Genomic DNA, 15,922 nt, shown 5'->3' on the forward strand with positions numbered 1-15,922 from the left:
TTCCTTCCTTCCTTCCTTCCTTCCTTCCTTCCTTCCTTCCTTCCTTCCTTCCTTCCTTCCTTTCTTTTTTTGACACAAGGTCAAATTTAGCCCAGTTTGATCCCAGGTTCTGTGGAACTGAGGAAGACTCTGGCACTTATGACCCTCCTGCCTCTATTCCCTATTCCCGTGGTGCTGGGGATCAAAGCTGGGGCCTCTTCAACACTAACCAAGCACTTCAACTGATCTACAATTCTAGCCCTAAAAATGACTTTAAAACAAACACTCAAGCTCAGTTAATAGAGGAAAAATTTAACATTGAGTTTCTACATGCTCTAGAGTGACTACCAGTACTTCAGAATATTTTTGGATCCCAGAATATAAGGGATTAAGAGACCCAAGGGAAAGAAAGGTTTGGCTCATTCTGCTTGCTACAGAACACAGATGAATTGCATATTTTTAAGTCTTACTAATGTCTGGTTTGTGAAATAAGGAAAACTATACACTGTAGTTACTTAAGTTATAAAAAATATGAGAATGGCCAATGAAATGAAGCCATTCCTGTGTGCTTCTTCAAGGTTTTTTTTTTTTTAAAGTGTGTGTTAATAGGGCCAAAATGATCTGCCATATTGACTGTACTCCACCACAGAGATTTCCTTTACAAATGCAGAGCGAGAAAACAATACAGTTACCTTTCATAACGTATCTCATTTTGTCTTCTCACACTGGCAATTGATACATATAATATAAAAGTAAATTAGACAGGAATTTGGAAAAATTAGAAACTTCATTCAAGCACCAGTTTCTACCATAAGAGTGATTTAATGTTAAAAGAAATCGTTCAATAGTGTATTTTGTAATTAGAATCACAAAAGGGAAGAAAATCTAAGGCTACCCAAGTTTTGTATTAATATGTAAACTGACATTTTTGAGTAAGTAAACGGTCTAAATTAATAGAATGCATTTCTTTTCTACAAAATTATCAACTATTACAGTAATTAAACAGGTTGATTGGAGGATCAAGAATTAAACATTTCTAAGAAGTTGTAACAGATACTGTATGAACTGTAGTCTTCCATGTTACAAATTTTATAGATACCTGCCAAAAATATATACCATTCACACACTAGTTTCTTATGCCACTCATTCAAAAACTAGTATAACTTGCTAATGAAAACTAAAAACAATCAAGCCATCCTGACTCCAAATAAAGCTTCTGCACAACCCATATATTAATGCTTAATAATGTTTTACATTATTAAGTAACAGACTAAGCATCTTTAGAAGACGTTAGTATTTTACATTGGGCACGAGATGTGCAGCTCTAACAACTATAGAAGAGACCGGCAATTTCTGCCCAGCAAAGGACAAATCTTAGCAGTGCTTCACTGCTGCCACCTGGGCAAAGAACACCTGGTACTCCCTCCTTCCTGGTGGTATTTTGGTCAGTTTTCTTCACGTACAGCACTAGCTTGTAGAATCGGCTTCGTAACAACACTCGGAAGTCACTTGGTTTTTATGGCTAACAATGTTTAGATTACCCACACCAAGTTCACAGAGAAACAGGAAATCCAGTGAAGTGTACAGTGCTCCTTGACCTACAGATTAAAAGTGGTTCTTATGCTGAGAAACTAGGAATCTGCATCATTTTACAATAAAAAAACGAAACAGAAAACTTTTGCTTTTTCTGACAAATAGTTTTGGTTTAAGCTCGCTGTATTTAATGTGTAGTCCCCAAGTGCAAAGAGATTGTATTAACATGATAGCCAAGAGCAGTAAAACAGGAAAGAAAAAAAGATGAACAGCAAGGAACATAAAAGCGCTGAACACTGTATAAGCAGTAGTATTTTATAATCATGCAAGAACATTATCCAAATTTCACATTCCAATTTCTTTGAAAAATCAGGCCAAACTTTTCCACAGTAAGAACAAAAACTGATTTGGATTTTAAAATTCTGATTAAAATTTTAACAATTAAACAATTAAAACAAAACCCAAACTCTTTCAGTAATGAAAGCACTAGCCAGGCCAAGGAGAATCTCACTCTTGGAATCCAAGATCATGGATTGTATCTAGGAACTAGATAGCACTGGGTGGCCTGGGACTCACACATGTGACTCTGTCTCCTCAGTGCTGCTGGGATTAAAGGCATGTGCTATCACGCCCAGCTCTTCTTTGCTTTTTTGATTCAAAGTTTACTTTATATTCCAGGTTGGCCTTGAACTCAATGCAAGTCTCCGGTCTCAGATTCCCAAGTGTTGGACGTAAGGTGTGAACTACCATACTCAGCTCTTTCTTGGATTTCAGAAGTTTATTTGGGTTAATATGATAAATTCAAAGTCATTAAGATACTATATTGTAAAAATTAAAAAACAAAACAAAAAAAATCTACTTAGAATTCCAAAAGTTTTTCATAGTAAAAGCATACAAATTTTATATTGGTAAGAGTTCAGAATTTGAATGCTTGAACTTCAGACAACCTTTTTCCCACCATATAGAAAAAAGCACAAACAAAAACCACTACATTTCTACAAGTTCCATATCACTGCATCTGAGCTGCAGATGTGCTGGCAGGAGGTAGAACAGGAACAGTGGACTGTAGCTGTCATCTACCCATGACTTCACCTACGATGCATGTGGAAATTGTTTTTCCCTTCAGATGTTTTCCCTACAATAGCATTGGAATGATCTCTCCTAAAGTGACCATAACAAAAAAAGAAGATATCTGGTAAAAAAAACCCCAAAAAACAAAAAAAACCAAAACACCAAAAAAAACTGTTTGAAAGAGAAACAGTCTTTACCAATTTTCACTCCTAGGGCCAGGTGCTTTCTGCTCATTACCTCCAAGGAGTTCCTGCTACACCAAGAAAACAACCTGAAACATCAGCCCACGTCTGAGATAATAGTGAGGGTCATAAGACTTGTCCCACAAATCTAATCAGCCAAGTATAATCTCCTTCTCATCTTCTTTTCTTTTCTTTTTTTCTTTTTTTTTCTTCTAGACAGGGTTTCTCTGTGTAAGTCTGGCTGTCCTGGAACTCACTCTGTAGACCAGGCTGGCCTCGAACTCAGAAATCTGCCTGCCTCTGCCTCCCAAGTGCTCGGATTAAAGGTGTGCGCCACCACTGCCTGGCCCTTCTCATCTTCTTAACAGATGAGGAAAAGGAGGCCCAGAGAATAGCCACAGTCTATATGCTTACGGCCCACATGCAGTTAGCTGTTCAGTGGAGGAGTAAGAATGAATCTGAGAGATTCCCTATATCTGCACTGTTTCTGCTGAACTCTGTTCCTGCTTATCCTTTTCCAACAGCCAGAGTTCATGAAACTTCAGAGAGCGAGAATGGGAGTCTAAACCCTTGGAGGAAAAGAACAAACCACAACTATAAAAGTATATCTATGTATGCATACATACATACATACACAAACATGTCCAGTATTTAATATTCCCCTTTGATCCACAGGCCTCAAAGCCTTTTTCACTCTAGTGAGATGTTCACTGGCCCAAATATACACCATTATGTTCACCTACGGAGACAGAGAAAGCCCTGGATTCAACAACATGAGTAGTCTGACACTCGTGGTACGGGTGAAGAGCTGGGTCTGCCAGGACTAAAGGCACAAGAACAAATTTGTTCCAAGTGAGCCAGAGACACATCAAGTTAAGAATCATTGGGATTTCTTGAAAAATGCAAACACTTAACAGTCTAGTAAGAAGGAAACAAAACTTGAAGCCCGGACTTTCACACCACTAGACCAATATGCAGAGTTAGAGTGAACCCTGACTTTCCCACATGATTTCAACAGAGCTCTGGGATTCTGTCTTTTTAAAACATTGTAAGGTAATGGAGCAAAAAGAACAAAAGTATTTTAAGTAATTGGAAAAAAAAATTACTTGTTTAAACAAGTTGAAGTGTAATTCTAATGAAACTACTAGAAGATGTTTAAAAGTGAGGTATTATCTATGACTATACTGAAAAACACCAGCATTATCCAAAAATGCTAATAGAACACAGAATTTCTCACATGGGCCTAGAATCCACCAGTGGACAGGGATCTACCTGCTTTATTAGTTCACTCCTATCACTAGTATAGGTACATTAAGATTGAAGACAAGCATTTTGCTTTAGTTCCAGATGCCACATTCAGTCCAGCAGTCCCTTAACATCACTGGAACCAAGCACTTAGAATAGGTTAGCAAAGCCTTTGAAAAAAGTTGTTACATTTCCTATATACAGACTAAGAATCTTCCACAACTGAAGGAAAGCTATAATCTAGTGAAATGTGAATTTTGGACAATAATTTAAAATTAAAAGAAAGCAAGCAAGCCATTTCAAACCATTGCATCTTAGAAAGACTAAAATGAGCAAAGAAAACAGACAACACCACAGTCCACTAAATAAGGAGCCAAAACATATGTGACAAAGTGGCCCAGCCACTGCTGACCAATCACCTGCGGTTTTCATCCAGCACATCCAAGATCTGCTGGTAAGCCCTACGAGTAGAAGACTGGATAAGCGACAAAATGCCACGGGCAGAGGAAAGGTTAGCTCCATCTTCAGGTAGCATATGGGGAGTACAGACCCGAGCCTGTGGTGGTGATGGTGTCACACTGTTCACATAAGCACAGCAAATGAAGAGAAAAACACTCAAGTCAGATTTTCATGAAACTTCAGCAGAACAGTTTGTCATCTCTTTCCTTGCCCACATTTCCCATCCTTAAATCTATCCCAAGAGAACAAACAGGAGACATTAAAAAATTCTGTTTTTAAAAAGCAGCTATGATGTAACACTTGTAGGTATGAAATTCTAATTATCAATCTGAGTAAAAGGAACAACTTGGAGGGAAAGAATCCAGCAATGAGTGTGCTCAGGGCTTGGTATGGAGAGAGGAGGCATTGTTTAGTCAGAGTTATACATACATGGCAATTCAGTAAAGCAAGCACCTACGAATCACATGACTTACGGATGACACAGTGAGATACTGAATTGTTATGTAAATATCAACATCTAGACATATGAACCCAGCGTGATTCCATAAAGACACCATTTCAAATACTTCACAAAGACAACGAAGCAAGCTGAGTTTATGAGAAATGAATTAAATGATAAACTAAAACCTAAGAAAACTGTAGTTACATTTTGACCATTTAACTTAATTAGCTTAATTTCTGAAACATGGTACTTCCCAGGTTTGAGAATACAGTGAAGAAAGACAAGGGCACTTAAGTTATCATGATGGCAGAGAGCATCTATTTCTTGGCTTCTGAGTGATAATAATCAAATTATTCTTTTAGGTAAGAGCTGAGATTCACAAGTTCTTTTGGTGCACTGACCACATGTAGATAAAGCTATCTGTACAGTTCTGGCCTAAATTCTTGGCATCTGTGTTGGTATCTTTAGAGAGCTGTTCAGTATTGAAGCCTGAGACATTAACTGGCACATGGACATGAGACGTGTCCTCATTACAGAAAGAAGACCATGACTCTGAGACGATGGTTCAATAGTTCCAAGGAGCAAAGCATGAGGCTAATAGCTTTTAATTTTTGCTTTTGCTTTTGAGACAGGGTCTCATTATGTAACCCTGGCTGGCCTTAAACTTACAGAGATCTACCTGCCTGTGCTTCAGCAGGAATTAAAAGCATGGACCACCATAGCTAGACTAATCTTACTTTCTGGGTAAAATATTCAAAAGAAAAAAGCAGAACCTTGATGAACAGCTGTATATATGAAAAATCTTCTACGTACTATTTCCTCCTAACACACACTAGTCTGGGAACTAAAATTTTAAAAAGTAGGAATTTTTTTTGAAAGGATAGTTACTGTCACCTAATAGCTTCAGTTTCAAAAATGAAACAAAATGTCTAACTTTATGAGTAACTTTTAGTGTCTTCATGATCTAAAGAGAAAGGTACAATTAATATGAAAACTGCTTTCCAAAGACTACATAGAAGAGAAAAATCTAAGCCAAATCTTGGCACATGCAGAAATTCTAAAACAAAGCCTAATGATGTCAAGACAAACTAAAGTTTTTGATATTTTAGAGGCTGGCAATCTTCTGGAATATATATATTTCTTCCATACACACATGCATACACATCAATGTATAATCATACATACATACAAAAATACATACATACATACATACATATGTACATACATATATAAAAAAAAGTTAGTGTATAATCCATATTACAGAATCCAAATTCCGTAATAAACACTCTAAATAAAACAGCTGGGGGCAGGGGACCAAGAGCAGCAAATAGTGAAAACTGGAGTGTCTGGAGTGCAGTGCACGAGTGGGGCTTGCACTTACATATCCGTTAGACAGAACAACAAAGATCTGAAGCATCTGTGTACAAGACACCAGGCTGAACTCATGCTTGTGACATGTCACCAGGGACAGGACTGTACACTTAAGTTTCGGGTCACTACTCACTAGCATCCTGGAGATACAGGGTAGTGAGATGAGGTGGTGAGGTGAGGCTTACAGAGGAGAAACCCCTAGTCAAGTCACCCTTCCCCTTTGGAGCTGAAGCAAAGGGACAGATAGGCTGACAAAGATGGAAAGACAGATCAAAACTGCAATAAAGGAAGAAGAAAATTCCAATGCACACCACCTCCACTGGGTTATAGGTTTGGGACAAATACAATTTTTATTAAAGCTATCAGCAAAACTGGCTAAATTTCATTAAGCAAGCTTTACATTAGTACTGTTTTTTGATTCTAGGGTTCACAACGAGCATTTCTGTGTATTATATTAATAAGTAACCTAGTTGTAGAATGAGCAAATTACTCATTTTTAATATTTTGAATCTTAAAGCAACAGCATCAATGGATAGATTCTGAATTTATACTAACGTTTAATGAATTTTTGTCCGTTAAAATAGAAAAAAAGTTATTTACTAGTTAAATTCAAAAAGTAGGCTGAGGATACTGGTAGAGTACTTACTCAGCATACCTGGGAAGAGCAGGTGGAAGGAATGGAAGGAGGGAGGGAAAGAAAAAGTAAGAGATGAAAGGAGAAAGAATCTCAAAGCACACACAGGAAATGAAATGGTTACCTTATTAAAAAAAAACAAACATAAACTAGCTACAGATAAATGGCAAAGAATGCTCAAGATAGAATGAACAGTAGGTTGAATTCTAAAATAATCTATAGGTACTCATTATATTCCTAATGATGAATTTTAATGCTTATCAGGAAAATCAATAAATATTAAAACTAAAGAATGACATTAAGTGCTACAAAATAAAACACCTTTAAAAAATTTCCCCCAGCGTCAGGGGTAAAATTCAGGGGACTAAACATGGGAAGCAATGAGCATGTTCTACTGAGATACAGGACCCAGATCATGATATCAAGTCATCATCAGTATCAATACTATTAAAGATATTTAATCAAAAAAAATTAAGTTTCAAAGATTGGTAAGAAGTTTAACTTTTTTCTTTCATCTACAAAGCAGTCCTCTAGACAAGCAAAAAGAAAACAGGGTTACCTGTAAGGTAACCTTATTTTATATTGTAAGGTGACAAAATTATCTCAGAGAGAATAACTTAGTGATTTCTATCTAAATTAGGAAAATAATTTAGCAACTTTTATACTCCTGTATATATTTTAACCAATACATTTTATTGAAAAAACAACAAAGAAAAACAATGTAAGCACTCTAACAGAAGTTAAGTCCTCTGTTGGAGTCAACAGTGGAAGGAGAGAGAGTCTGGGTTTTCACCTCTGTCTACTCACTGCCAAACCAAGGCTTAGTTACTTACTTGTTTCTATTGTTTAACTTGGACAAGTCAACTACTGTAAAATATAAAAACATAATGCAAGGCACCCAGAGCAGGTGTTTAATTAGAGGTGGTCTTATACATAACTTAATAAAAAGGCATTGATAAAAACTGTTATAAGACAGTAAAATGTCAGGTTTAGTTTTTAAATAAAATGGAACAACTTCTGCAGAAGCACTCATGCTTACCACGGCATTTCATTAGTAACACTTCTGCCGCATGCTCACAGACTCCTCCACATAAGGGTTAAGTAGACAATGGCTAGTCAAAGTCAGAACTCAGTGACAATCAGTGACTGGCACAAGCCGTTAACAAAACACCAAAATCATTTTTGTTGAAAAACAAACTCTTCATTTCTCTGGAACATCTATGTATTTATGTATATTTTCCCCTGGGGCAATGTCTCAGTATACAATCCTGGCTAACCTGAAACTAGTTATGTATATCAGGGTTGGCCTTCAAGAGATATACTTTCCTCTGCTGGATTAAATGTGTGTCCACCACACCTGACCTCTCTGGGATTGTAAATATTAGAGAGAACTGTAACTTGCTGTCCTACAACTGACGCAATTTAGTGAGTCCTAGTAGCACAGTAACGGACCACACACGACAGGAGTCACTGGCCAGTATGGTTGTGTGCTGTTTAGGAATAACACTCACTGTTCCCGAGCATGCATGTGCTGTGCAGGCTGAGTGCTGAACCTAGAGGCTTACATATGCTGCTTCAAGTTTTACACTTCATACCAAAACGTTCCACTGTCAGAAGTGGGCACTCATTTTCACACCCTGTTTGTCATATTTAAAGGAAACAAGGGTTTAGTGATCTCAGAAGATGGCTTCAAACATAATTTTCTACAGGGAAACAAAACAAAACAAAACAAAACCAACTCCAATGACAAACAACACTTAAGACTCCAGTTTTCTCTGGATTAAAATTAAACAAGAAAAAATGCTGACTGTAAAAACAAGATCTGGATTGCTGACCCTTGCTAAGTGTAATCTGCAGAAAACTCAGAGGCCAACCAAAGCAAAATACAGAAAAGGAAAAAGGATTTGGTCTTTGTGTGCAGAAATTATTTCGTTTTCCTTTCATCTATATCACAAACCATATAAAACTTCCTTAGTTGCTCCACCAGCCCCATTTATTAAAGTATATACTGACAGTTTGAGAAATCCTGAAGAAGTACTAGAACAGATGGTTAGGGAATTATATGTCAGTTACACGGTAACATGGGTTAGTATTAACATAAGCCTGCAGAATTAAAGCAACTCTACTTGGGAAAGTAGAGCAGATAAAATCTTACGTGTACTCCGGTGCAGAAATCGATGACTGGAACCTTGAAATTTTATTTCTTGGGGCAGAATCTGATCTGTGCCACCTTAAATAATAATTATGCTTCTTTTACATATTCAGCTTTTTAAAATAACAAATAAAATGCTACACGATTCTACTGTCACAATCCATTTTTGTGCCAACAATCAACCTCATTCCGTCTTTAATAAAATTAAGAAAACAAAGGCCCAAGTCCCTGCTCCTTTGCACTTCTCTTCTTGAGCTGTGGAATAAGCTAGAGTGGAGGCAGACAACAGGTCATGCATAATGGTCCATAATCAATCTAAAAATCAGGAAGCTTTAAATAAAAATTCAATTATAAATTATAAATTTATCAATGGTAGGAGAAGAATGGGCAAACCTTTATTAATCTCAAGATCTTTCTTATTAGACATCTAGAAAATACCATGAACGCAATTTAAAGAAAAAAAGAAAATCGTGTGTTCATCAACCTCTGGTGTTAAGAACTTACACAGCCTTTTCCATTACTCCATCCAGACTCCACCATCAATACTATGTACTTTGTGAAGAGGTGATAACAATACTGAAGTAACCATGCTTTCATTTTAATGATATAAAAGGTCAATTATGGGCCTAAACAGCAAGTCACAACAAACAGCAGGAAAGCCTCCTAGAAGATTCTGCTGCCTTACAAACTATACATTACAAGTAGAAAATATTGAATTAGAGCTGTTTTTTTACCCACATTAGCCATAAGACTACACTGTGGAGTCTTTTGACTGTTTGTATGTCTGGAAACAGTTTTAGAAAAATTGAATTTTATGTTGACATCTGGCATCTAGAAACCTTAGGAAAACATATATTCAATCATTTAAAAAAAATCAGGTTAATAATGGTTGAGCCTTTCCGACAGTCTTTCATGTAGGAGACATATATTTATTTTAACCCGGTTTCTTCCTATGTGATTGTTCAGAATAACTGCCACTACCGTGAGAGACTCCAGATAAAGTCCTAACAGCTTTTCCTTGCACCCAACATAAGAGAATAGAGTTTCAACAAAGCGAGCAAAAATGAACATCTGAGATACAACCTCACCCTGACTGGTTACCATGCTAGTGAATGTGCCCATTAGTGAGATTCAACCTCACTGACTGGTTACCATGTCAGTGAATGTGCCCATTAGTGAGAGACAACCTCACGGACTAGTTACCATGCCAGTGAATGTGCTCATCAGGCTTCTTTCAAAGCAAAGAAAAAAATAGCCTTCTTTCAACTCTGAATACTCACACCCTGCTGCCATAAGAACCCCATTCTGCACCACTGTACCCTACAGCCAGGTCTAAACTACAACTTAATATGGTACCTGCAAGAATGGTAGTTGTCCTGTGCCCTTGTTACTTTGTAAACTCTCAAAGGAGATTGTCACCTCCTGATGTTTTTTAAATCCCAGAGAAGCTAACACCATAGTTTGACAAGAGTTTCCAATGAATTCATGAAAACTGACCAAAAGGGAATGAGAAGGAATATTCACTTTACATAAAAGTGGCAGACACACAAAAGAGAAACACAGGACTGAAAAACAAACAATGAACAAAATTGCCAGATTTTATGACTATAGAAAGTACAAGTACAAAGTGATTTCCATCACTATAAATGGATTTTTAAAACTATGAGAATTATTTAGAAAAGATATGTACAGACAAGATACAGAAGAAAATCTGTAATGATACAATGGCAGGTTCTACTCACATGGAATCGTTTCTGACCAACTGTCCATTCTGGCGAACAGCATTTTCACTCATAGAACGCTCTCTTTTTAGCCTGCCAACTGCTCGGATCTGTTAAGGTATAAACAAAGGGAAAGGAACGAGATTAAATAGCTTAGAAGCTATTTTGCATAAAACCCACAAAAGACCCAGTCCAAGGCTACTCATAAACCTATAAAGAGCTAAGAAAAGCAAACCCAGAAGCAAAGCCTGTTCATTATGGACAGGTAAGACTTGATCAAGTCAATTTTCTTTATATATAGTGAGTACTATAGTGCTGGTGGATAAGGGTCTGACTGGTACCTGCCTGTCTGCCTGCTGTAGCAGCCATGGCTGCTTTCTTTAAAGTAGAATAGCTTTTCCACATGGCAGCATGGAAAGAAAAAGTTCCTTAGCTCCAGGCTACTTCCAGGAAGCTGGGCCACAAGTTATTTTGTGTCTAGTTATACAGCACACAACATTAGACAGAAGACGCACACATGCATTAATAGTTCCCTTAGTGCATTTAAACTCAAAGTTATACGTGATTATTCACAAACAACAAGAAGTTCCTTTATACCTTGTTTGCTGTTCTGTAGACTTGTACTAAATCACTACTTTAAAATATCCAATTTTTTTTAAAACAGTAGTTTACTATTTTAAAAGAGCAACAGTTTGTACAAGTGATGTAGCAGTCATACATTTAGAAAAACAGACAATACAGTTAACAGTAATGACAAAAGATCAAAAACCAAAATTCTCTCTCTCTTGTGTGTGTGTGTGTATAAAAGAAAAATTGGACTAGACATCCTCCCCGTTCCAAACACTATCAATTTCCAAAACTTAGAGTAACTAACAGAATAGAACAGTCATGACAATGATTAAGGTTACGGGATACAAACATGAACAATGTGTTTACGGGATACAAACATGAACAATGTGTCACTGTTGCCTACGACAAGAAGGATATGCTGCCTAGTCTTAATGCCAACTTGACACAAGCTAGAGCTTTTTAGGAAGAGGAAACTTCAATCCCCCACCAGGCTGCCCTATGGTGCATTTTCTTGACTGATGGTCACTGTGAGCGGTGACTCCTGGCCTGGATACTACAGGAAAGCAGGTTAAGTGAGCCTTGGACAGCAAGACAGCAACAGCACACCTCCATGGCCGTTGTATTAGTTCCTATCAAGGCCTGATCTGATCTCTTCGATGATGGACTGGTCTACGGAATTGTGAATGAAAAAGCCTTTTACTCCCTAAGTTGGTTTTGGTCATGGTGTTTTATTATGGCAAGAGAAATTCTTGGACCAGGGCATGATATGGTAACTAAACAATTAATGTGAGTGTACACCAGTGTGTCATCCATGTTTATATGTGTACAGTATAAAACCCCAAAGACTGTTCTTTTTAAAATATATTCTTTTCTGCTTCTGTACTTCCAGCTCCTCTTTCTATAGAGAGAAACTCATATCCATGAGTTTTCTGATTTTTATTTAAGCCACTGCAGGACATACTGGAGCATTTACCAAGTACTTGGAGTTTTCATCATCAGTGAGTTCAGGGATATACTAGAGTGGCTTATTATATTTCAGGTCAGCTATGGTCTTCTGCTTTTCATCCTCAAAATGATTTTATCAATTATATGGGGACACCACAGGATACTGATAACCACCTGCTGCTTTGAAGTCTGCTTGCTAGGTTACCTTTCTGACAGACATCCATAGCTTTCTGTGCTATCTTCAGCCTTCAGGGCCACTACTTTCTATGTGTAATCTATGTCTGCTTTAGCTGGATTCAGTTTCTTCTAATCCTTGATCTCTCTGGTACATCTGAACAAGACTGATGTAGGACTTGTCACCTGTGAATGCCACTTGACAGCTTAGGTTTAAGCTGGTTGAACAAAAGTTCCCTTTCTGAAAACATTAATTCTTTTCTTGCCTTCCAAAATTGGGACATGGCTTACACAGACCAACTGACATTGCTCCTTCTACATTACCTGGCACTTCTGGCTATATTTGGGGTTCAGTGCTCTTCTGGTTTATTTTACAAATGGTTGACATTATAGTACTCTTCTCTGAGGCAAGAATAGCTAATTTGGGCAAAAGCTATTGCAACCTGTCCAATAGGGTCTGGTCTCTCTTTGTACTTCAGTGAAGTTTTCAAAAAGCTTTTGGCAGTTATAGCTAATCTTTTCAAAGCATACTGCTGCTTGACAGATAGGATATGATGGGTTCCAAATCTTTAGCTTGACCGTAGTTTCTGAGTTATAAAATTATACAGACATAATCTTTAACTCCTCTTTGTAGCCTTCTTTTCATACCTCTGAAGAGCTAACATTGGCCTGAGCTGCCTAGGGAAGTTCCTTTTCAGATGTAGCATCCATGTTAAAGCCTTTGCCTCTGTAGCCACACAGCCAGATCTACTCTAAGAACTCCGAGAATGGCCACGGCTCAGGCATGAAGTTTCAGGCCCTGTTCACATGGCTTACTGCACAGCTCTTTATTAATCCTAGTACAGAGAATTACCGAGCAATGTTTTTGTCTAGTGGTGCTTTTCAAATATTGGTAAACATTAGACATAATGTCTTGGTTAGGGCTACTATTGCTGTAATGAAACACCATGAGCAAAAGCAAGCTGGAGGAAAAGAGCGTTCAGCTCATGCTTCCACATCACAGTTCATCACTAAAGGAAGTCAGGACAGGAGCTCAAGCAGACCAGGAACCTGGAAGCAGGAGCTGATGCAGAGGCCATGGAGGAATGCTGCTTACTGGGGTGCACCTCATGGCTTTCTCAGCCTGCTTTTTATAGAAAAGAGGACCACCAGTCCAGGGGTGGTCCCACCCATAAGGGTCTGGGCCCTCCCCATCAATCATTAATCAAGAGAATGCCCTACAGGCTTGCCTGTGGCTCAATCTTAAAAAGGTTATGAAGGCATTTTCTCAATTGGAGTTCCCTCTTCTCAGAAGACACTAACCTGTGTCTAGTAAATATAAAATTAGCAAGCACACACATCGAAAGAGTCCACTGATTTATTCCTGTGTTTAACAATGTCTTTTTGTCACTTCATCCCACTGTCCTTCTGAGTCTATGCAGATGGAAAACTTCCAGAGGGCAGAGTGTTATTATTTATTTTTTCTTGCAGTGTTTCTCATATAGAATCTCAAAAAATGGTTGCAAGTAAAAAAAATGTACAAGTTACTTGACAATTTTTGACCAAAATTAACACTCAAATGTAGTGCTTTTCTATAAGCAAATATTCAGGATTTTGGTATTGGCACCTATGAATATATCACATCAATTACCTAAGCAGAAACTAAACTTAAAAAAAAAAAAACCCAGCACGACCCAGTACTAGGAATCACACCAACCTTGTTTATATGCCCACTCTTTGGAAAGGACTACATGGAAAAACCAAGGCAGACAGGAGTGACAGGTTTGATGTATGTCTGCATATTATCTTCAAGAACACAAACTTCAACACTGGTCTCAAATCAATGGCACTGGCAAGACTTTAATTCCACTGTTGGTATCTTTTACATCCATTTTACCACCCAATTTACATCAATAAGGACAACAATGTTACCAATTTAGTGGAAACCTGTCATCAAGCAGCAGGAATGGGTAGTGTCAAGAGAAAACAGGATTTTTTTAGATTTGTTTAGATAGAAAGACACATTCATTATCTCCTAGTACAAAATTTCCTTTCCCAGGAACATAGTGGTAAAGCATTTGCCCAGCATGTTCAAGTGCTGGTTCAACCTTCAGTACTACAGAGAACAAAAACACAACAAAAACTTTGAGGCTCTGTCTGCATCACTGCAGGTGTGACAGTGACAGCTGTTCTCCTTTTAAGTCTACATGAATGGTAGCAATACTTGCTCCAAGATTTTCACTTTCCCACCACATAACTGTTAAATTAGAAAAACATACAAACAAACAAACAAACAAACAAACCCATAAGACCTTATTTAGGGAAGTGAGAAATCCACTAAACCAATATTGCCAGGTGGAGAGCATCCCTCATCAAAGGTTAATGTATGCTTAATGCTGAACTCTAACTTTATCCTATACTCTTTCAAACGTAAGCAGTGCTGACTCTACTTACCTCTTCACTTTGAGGAGTTGGAGGTGGTCTTTCTAAATCCAGGAAATCTAGTGGTCTCTCACTCAGTGTGAGCACACGTGGTGGTGTTTTCAGTGCCAGAGGTTTAAAGGGAGTAGACTGGATAAGGTCAAGATCTGCTGGTCTTGAAAATGAAATGTCTTCATTATTTCCTAGGAAAAGAAAAGAAAAAATGAGTGTGTGTGTGTGTGTGTGTGGGGGGGTAGGATTTCATAATGGTGTTTTTTAATCCTGTCAGATTTGTATTACAGCCTACTGACAGCAATAGTTTCTTTTTGACATTTGATATTTCACAAATATTTAATACCATGGTAGAGAAATTTTCATGTATGTCTGTCCAAAACAAGCAACTCAAGGAACCTGTCTCCAAGTCTATACAAAATTCTTACAACACTGAACATTTCAAATTGGCAAAACATTTGAATAGATGCTTCAAAATGTGATGGTTTGAATGACAAGTGTCTTCTGTAGTCTTGGTCACTTGAATACTTGTTCCCCAGTTATGACACTATTTGGGAAACTCTGGATGCAGGGGTGTTGGAGATGGAAGTACAGGGTGGGGAGGGCATTGAGATAAAAAGCCTTAATCTATTCCCAGTGTTCACATGTGTGTGTTCTCGTTCTCTCTCTCTCTCTCTCTCTCTCTCTCTCTCTCTCTCTCTCTCCCCCCCCCCCCCCCCCCCGGTCTCTCTATCTGTCTCTCTGTCTGGGCTTGTAGTTCAAGACATGCGCTCTCAGTTTGCTGCTTCAGCTACCATGCCTGCCCACAATGACAGTGATGGGCTTCTTACCCCTCTGGAACTATAAGTCTAAAAAAAAAACATTCCTTTTGTAAGTTGCCTGGTCATGGTATTTTATCATAATAACAGAAAAATAACTAAACAGAAAAACATATGCACACATGTTCAAAATTATCAATTACTAGGGAAGTGGATATAAAGCAACTAAGACTCTTGAATGTCAGAGAAAAGAAACATGGCACACCATTTATAG

The 15,922-nt window shown here is 37.8% G+C and overlaps 1 protein-coding gene across 10 annotated transcripts in view; it reads right to left on the reverse strand.

Annotated features, from left to right (window-relative positions):
* The window catches only part of Mff (mitochondrial fission factor), a 28,115-nt gene that overhangs the window by 6,482 nt on the left and 5,711 nt on the right, over nt 1-15,922 (reverse strand). For 4 of the 10 annotated variants that reach the window (XM_028789438.1, XM_028789436.1, XM_028789437.1 and 1 more), the window contains 2 exons: nt 14,912-15,081; nt 10,811-10,899 (listed from right to left, as the gene is read on the reverse strand). In XM_028789438.1, coding sequence (XP_028645271.1) covers nt 10,811-10,899; nt 14,912-15,081 — 259 coding nt within the window. Of the gene's footprint in view, nt 1-4,429; nt 4,589-9,071; nt 9,147-10,810; nt 10,900-14,911; nt 15,082-15,922 lie in introns of all 10 variants that reach the window. The other 6 variants (XM_028789431.1, XM_028789429.1, XM_028789432.1 and 3 more) reach the window with 3 other exon arrangements.

Source organism: Grammomys surdaster, unplaced genomic scaffold (genome assembly GCF_004785775.1).
Source record: "Grammomys surdaster isolate TR1022 unplaced genomic scaffold, NIH_TR_1.0 125833, whole genome shotgun sequence".
Classification (NCBI taxonomy): Eukaryota; Metazoa; Chordata; class Mammalia; order Rodentia; family Muridae; genus Grammomys; species Grammomys surdaster.